A 6,596-nucleotide genomic window follows, 5' to 3' on the forward strand; every position below is an offset into this window, starting at 1 on the left:
CCATTTTGGCTGCGTGCAAATCAAAACCAAAGACACGACCCCAAACCGCTGAGGGTGAAGAACCCACCACCTACTCTGCACTGGGCGGTCACAAACCAACAGTGGCCATGCATCGAGCCAGCAGCGGCCACGCGGTCTCACCTCGAAAGGACGGCCCTGCCATCTGCCAAGAAACAAAGGGCCGCGTCTTACCTGGATGGCTTTGGGAGCTCATTGCTAGCAACGTGCACTCCTTTAAGCGGTTCACAACGGCTCACAACTTCCACGTAAACAACAGCTCCAAAGAGCCCCCGAGTTCCACGGACACATACACGGACAGCAGCAGGGAGTGCTGGCGCACGGCCACGAGAACTCCCAGTCTTGCTGACCACGCGTCGTAGGCCAGGTCATCCAAGAGGCGGGCTCTCAGGAGGTGACCTGTGTGGTTAGAGAAGGAAAAGCAGCGTCAGTGAGGGTGTGAAGGCTCTCATCCGACAGCAACAACTGAGGAAAACAACTGAGTTGGCCTCACGGATTTTACTACCGATGGTAAACGGTCTGCCGTGGGATCGGCTCTCCAGATACAAACCACCTGGGGGTTTTGTTAGTAAATAGGTGTGAAAACACGTTGTAGAGCACCGGTGCTAAGCCTTGGCAGGATCGACGCGAAACATTTTAGAAGAAAAATCTACACAAGCCTGTTCCCACCATGTGGTTTTTCATTTGTGCGTACTTCCACCTGGCCCATCGCACAGACATCCATATCCATACACATCGTATCCGTACAGCCGTCCGTATCCAGACACCACGTCCATACAGACACCGTATCCATACAGACGTCCATATCCATACAGATGTCTGTATCTGTACAGCCACCGTATCTGTACAGACACCATATCTGCACATATATCCGTATCCGTGCAGATATTCGTATCTGCGCCGACACCATATCCGCACCACTGTCTATAACCACATAAACGCCATTATCTGTACAGACACCGTATCAGTACAGACATTCGTATCCTTACAGACACCGTATCCACAGCCATCCACATCTGCACAGACATTTGTATCCATACAGACACCTGTATCTGCACAGCAGTCCATATCTGCACAAACACTGTATCCATACAGACATTCTCATCTGTACAGATGTCCACATCCATACAGACACCGTATCCGTACAGCCGTCTGTATCCACACAGACACCATATCCATACAGACGCTGTATCCATATAGCCAAGGTATTCACATAGACATCGTATCCGCACAGATGTCCGTATCCATACAGACATCCATATCCACACAGACACCATACCTGTGCAGACATTCGTATCTGCAGAGACACCATATCCGCACAGCCATCTGTATCCACACAGACACCGTATCCGTACAGACATTCACATCCGTACAGACACTATATCCATACAGCCACCCATATCCTCACAGGCACCGTATCCGTGCAGACTTATGTATCTACATAGATGTCTGTATCCGTACAGACACCATATCTGCACATACATCAGTATCTGCACAGACATTTGTATCTGTACAGACACCATATCCACATAGCCGTCTGTATGCACACAGATACTGTATCGGTACACAGTATCCACACAGCCATCCATATCCACACAGGCATCATATCCATACAGACATATGTATCCGCACAGATGTCAATATTCGTACAGACGTCCGTATCTGCACAGACATTTGTATCCATACAGACACCAGTATCCGCACAGCGGCCCATATCTGCAAAAACACCGTATCCGTACAGACATTCGAATCTGTACAGATACTGTATCCGTATAGCCATGGTATCCATACAGATGTCCATATCCGCACAGACATCTGTATCCGCACAGCGGTCCATATGTGCACAAACACCATATCCGTACATCCATATCCATGCTCCACATTCCCCAGTCTACGCTCGGCTTCCTCACCTGACGCTGCACCTTCAGTAACTCCCCAAGTTTCCGCCTTCGTCACGGCCACCTTCTCAGCTGATTTCCATTTTCTGATTATAAAAGTAGTAACGCACTCACCACAGCGGAGTATTTCAAGTTATCCATGATGCTGCCACAGAGGCCAACGCATGGTAAGGTTCGGACCTGTTTCCTTGCTGTTCTTATTTGCCCTCTGCCCACACAGACTGCTAGCTCTGTGGTTGTGTGTCTTATTCTCTGTACTGACGTTACAGCCAGGAACGGTGCGACTCTCTCTCTTGGTAACACAGCTTTGAAGGCTGCTTCCTAGTCCACATACGGCCGGGGCTACCCCTCCTCACAACTAGGCTGGCACGTGTTACAAGCCACACTCATCAAATCCTCTCCCCAAGCCCAGTCTCCTCCATGAAACATAGCCACTTGATAGAAGGGCCCGGAGACAATTACAAGAACTCCTACCACCAACTGTTGGCTTCTGGGGTGGCATCACGGATGGTATCTTTAATACTCGCCTGTGACTGCATCATCAGAAAATGGAAACAAACTGGAGCGTCCAACTCTTGATTTCAGCTCAGGTCATGATCTTAGTTCATGAGATCAGCCCCGCATCGGGCTCTGAGCTGACAGCACAGACCCTGTCGGGACTCTCTCTCTCCCTCTCTGCCTCTCTCTCTCTCTCGAAATAAATAAATAAACTTAAAAAAGAAAAAGAAAGTGGAGACAAACTCAGAACGTGGTAACCATGGCAAGTCTCCTACTGACCCTGCCTCAAGGCCCCTCTGAGGCCTCTGTCATCTCTTCCTTTCATGATGTGACAGTTTCCTGTTCTTGATTAAATTATTCAAGGACCCTTTCTTTGCCCATTGCTTATAATCAAAGAATCTTAACCAGTCTGTCACAAGAAGTACCACTCTCCCAAGGCTAGCCATTTTGGCGGTTTCCATTACACGTTATCCATAACTCTAGGATTGAGAGCCTCACAATTATTGTTCTGTATCTGGTTGTTTCCTTAGAAAACACAGTAAATTATTTATCTCAGGTTCAAACTTTTCATTCCTCTCTTGACCAGAAGGAAACACCGTTGTCTTGAAGACAATGTAAATGGTTTGTCTGGCAAATCTCCAATGGCTCGGTATCCTTCGCACACAAGTCACAACTCGGCTGGGTATAAAAGTCTTAGAGCACACCTCTTCTCCCTTGAAACCTTCAGACCCTGCCCCACCCTCAGCCCTGCCCAAAACCCCACGTCCTGCTTAAGGACACTTCCTTCCCTTTGGGGACTGAGTTTCAGTGAAGATGCTGTTGCCATTTTTCTGCTGTCTGGATTCCACTACAACATTTTGCTTTCATCTTGAAATCCAAAAAGGCACATGGTAAGAGTCCCATTTCATTTATTTTGCTCCAGACCTGAACCTTTCAATACACACAGGTCTCTTTTCTGCTCAGAATGCTCTTCAATTAGGCTTGGGGTACTGTTTTCGTTAAACTTGTTCTGGCTTCCTCGGAGACCCCGATCCTGTGCGGCTGGCATCGCCCTCGTCTCTGGCCTCTCCCACCACTGGCACATGTGCTGTTTACTCTGCATTCCTGGGCATCTTCTCAAGTATGTTCTCCACGGCAGGGCTATTTTCCACCCTATCACTTGGATTCCTTACGGCCTCTGATACAGGTTTTAACTAAGCCCCAGACTCCCTGTTCTCTGCCGCGTGCCTCTGCGACTCATTCCTTTATCTTTCCTGCCCAGCAGACCGCCTGCTCCTCACTGGGTGTCCCGTCTGCAGAGCCACTTCTTCTCCCCACCACGGTCTCGTCAAGTTTCTTTTTTTTTTTTTTTTTCTGATTTTGACTGTGAATCATTTTCAGAGGCATATTCCTCTTCTACGTGCCAGGGTACCTCCCTATTCACCATATTCTGGGAGACCCCATGTGGGGATTTTCTGTTTGTTTATCCTCAGATGAGAATAGCTCTAGTCCAGACCCCGAGTTTGGCCAAAAGGCCGTGCGTACTTGCTCCTACCCCATCCTGCGTCTACTGCTTCTCAGAGCCAAAATCGGCTTCTTGGAGCTACACCTCTGGCAGCAGAAATACATGGTCCCCAGCCCAGTGCCCGGTGCCCAGCAGGCTCTGGCCTAGGGCAGTCTTGCCCGACTGAGATGCACTCTCTCTTCACAACTGCAGATTAAACAGAAAGCAGATATTTCTGCTACAGTACAATGTACAAGTTCTAGAAGAACCTCACACTCTGCAAAACTATACTGAAAACACCAGGACTTGTGAAAGAAAAAAAAAAAGATTGGAGTGGACTATTCAAAACTGCAGTTTGATAACCAGGCCACTGCAGAAATCAATAATGACACCAATAAAAACATTACCACAGGTTTTGTAAAAAGGCATATAAAGCTCCTAATAAATAAAAGGTGCTGCAAATGTAGAATTTTCTCTTTTAAAAAAAGGTGGCAACGGCTTTATGAGGGAGAATAAAAGGTAGAATTGAAGCCTCTGATTTATGGAATCGGGGACAAAAATGCAATCATGGGGAAAACCGGGGCACTTGGGGGGGCTCAGTCAGTTGAGCGTCTGACTTCGGCTCAGGTCAAGATCTTGTGGTTCGTGGGTTTGAGCCACACGTCGGGCTCTGTGCTGACGGCTCAGAGCCTGCTTCGGATTCTGTGTCTCCCTCTCTCTCAGCCCCTCCCCTACTCATGCTGTGTCTCTGTCTCTCTCTCAAAAATAAATAAGCTTTAAAAAAAATAACGGGAAAAACCATGCAACAGAGCACGTGGCCAAAACGGGCAGGAGGCAGGGCCAAGGAGGGAACGCGTGCATACCACGAGCGCCACGACCCTCCTCCGTGGACCACCACGCTCAGCAGGAGAGTCCCTCACATTCAAATACTGTTCCTTGATGACAGAAATCATCAACATACAGAAAAATCTAAGTATGTTTTGACCCAGCTCAACTCGTGCACTACAGATCTCTTTCTCCCAGGAACCAGCAACACTCGGGCCTTGTCACGGGACAGAGTGTGCACCAAGTGGGTCCAGTTCCTAGGGCTGCCACAGCACCGCGCCACTGACCACGTGGCTTAAAAACAACAGAAATTTATTGTTCACAGTTCTGGACGCATGAAAGTTCCACAAGTCTGCAGTCAAGGCGTCGGCAAGGCCATCCTCCCTCTGAAACCTGAAGGGAAAGTCTTCCTTGCCTCTCCCGACTTCTGGTGGTCGGTTGCTGGCAATCGCTGACACTCCTTGGCACCCTGCCTTCACCACCACATGGCTTCTCCCTGTGTCTCTGCCTTCACACGGCCACGTTCTTGTACGAACAGCAGTCATACTGGATGAGGGGCTCAACCCACCCAGTATGACTTCATCTGCACGAATGACATCTGCAACAACCCTATGTCCAAATGAGGTCGCATTCTGAGGTCCTGGGGGCTGGGACCCCCACATATCTTCTCGGGGAGGGGTCCCACGATGACACCACTCAGCCCGTCACAGCCGGTAGGCACCGCCCATGGGCTCTTCCTGACTGCTCCCACACCAGCCCATCCAACGCTGTATGAACGAAGGTTCCAGAAGACAATGTGCCCCCATCACTTCTCAATGCCCTCATCAGACCCAGACCACGATCTATGTAGACCACCTCTTCCTGGAGGCCACCAGTACCAACGAGAGAGATCTGAGGCAGAGGCACAGGGTTTGACAAGCAGCTCCAGGTAGCACAGGGACAGTTGCCCAGTGTTCTGGAGGGTTTCCTCTGCACTCTCAGGTGAGCCACCGACCGCATCACCAGCCAGGTGCCTCTGGCTTCGGCCGCACCGAGCTTATCAGCACACTCTGTGCCCCAGGTCTCTAGCTGAAGCCAAAGAGGCCTTACCAGAAACTTCTAGTCAGCTGTTGGTCCACAGGACAGCATGATGGCCAAGAGCACGGGCTTGTGAAAACCAAGACTGCCAGAGTCCTGGGCTCAGGGTCTGATGATCAGACCACCATCGTAATATGTGACCCTGAGTGAGTTACTTGACCTCTCTGTGCCCCACGTCCTAACCCACAGGAGGGGAAATGAAGACAGGAAAGGAGCACAGTCATAGAAGTAGGACTGACATAGCTTGGAGAGAGGAAGGGCACGCACTTTGAACTGTAAAACAGATCCTCCCCAGGGATTACAGACCCACTATGCGCTGCCTACAAGGAACCCATTTTAAGCATGAAGATATAAATAGGCTTAAAGTAAAAGACAGAAAAAGGTAAATCATGCGAATACTAGTCAAAAGAAAGCTGTGACAGTTACATCGATGTCAGACAAAGTAAATTTTACAGAAGGCATATCATCGGAAAAAGAAGATCACTTCACGATCTCAAAGAGGACATAACTGAAACATTTGGGAACCTGATCACAGAGCTTCACACACGAAGCAAAAATTAATGAAAGTGTAGAGAAAAACGGACAGATCTACAATTCCAGTTGTAAATTCCAACTCTGCTCTTAGGAACTATGAGAACAAATAGACCCCAAACCAGCAAGGACGGAGAGGACCGCACCACAGGAGCGTTTCTAGAACACCACCAACAGAACTCATGTTCTCCGTGTGCCTTCTGGGAGCACACAGAATGCTTGCCGACACAGACCATCTTTAGGGCCATGAAACAAATCTCGATAAA

The 6,596-nt window shown here is 49.1% G+C and overlaps 1 protein-coding gene across 9 annotated transcripts in view; it reads right to left on the minus strand.

Moving 5' to 3' along the window:
• Nucleotides 1-598, minus strand: part of HDAC4 (histone deacetylase 4) — a 252,977-nt gene extending 252,379 nt beyond the window's left edge. For all 9 annotated transcript variants that reach the window (XR_006221049.1, XM_042995875.1, XM_042995874.1 and 6 more), the window contains exon 1: nucleotides 193-598. Coding sequence is in view for 8 of the 9 variants with exons in the window: in XM_042995875.1 (XP_042851809.1) it covers nucleotides 193-214 (22 nt within the window). In the remaining variant the exon portion in view is untranslated. The remainder of the gene's footprint in view (nucleotides 1-192) is intronic.
• Between the last annotated feature and the right edge of the window lie 5,998 nt (nucleotides 599-6,596).

The sequence above is a fragment of the Panthera tigris genome, chromosome C1 (genome assembly GCF_018350195.1).
Source record: "Panthera tigris isolate Pti1 chromosome C1, P.tigris_Pti1_mat1.1, whole genome shotgun sequence".
Classification (NCBI taxonomy): domain Eukaryota; kingdom Metazoa; phylum Chordata; class Mammalia; order Carnivora; family Felidae; genus Panthera; species Panthera tigris.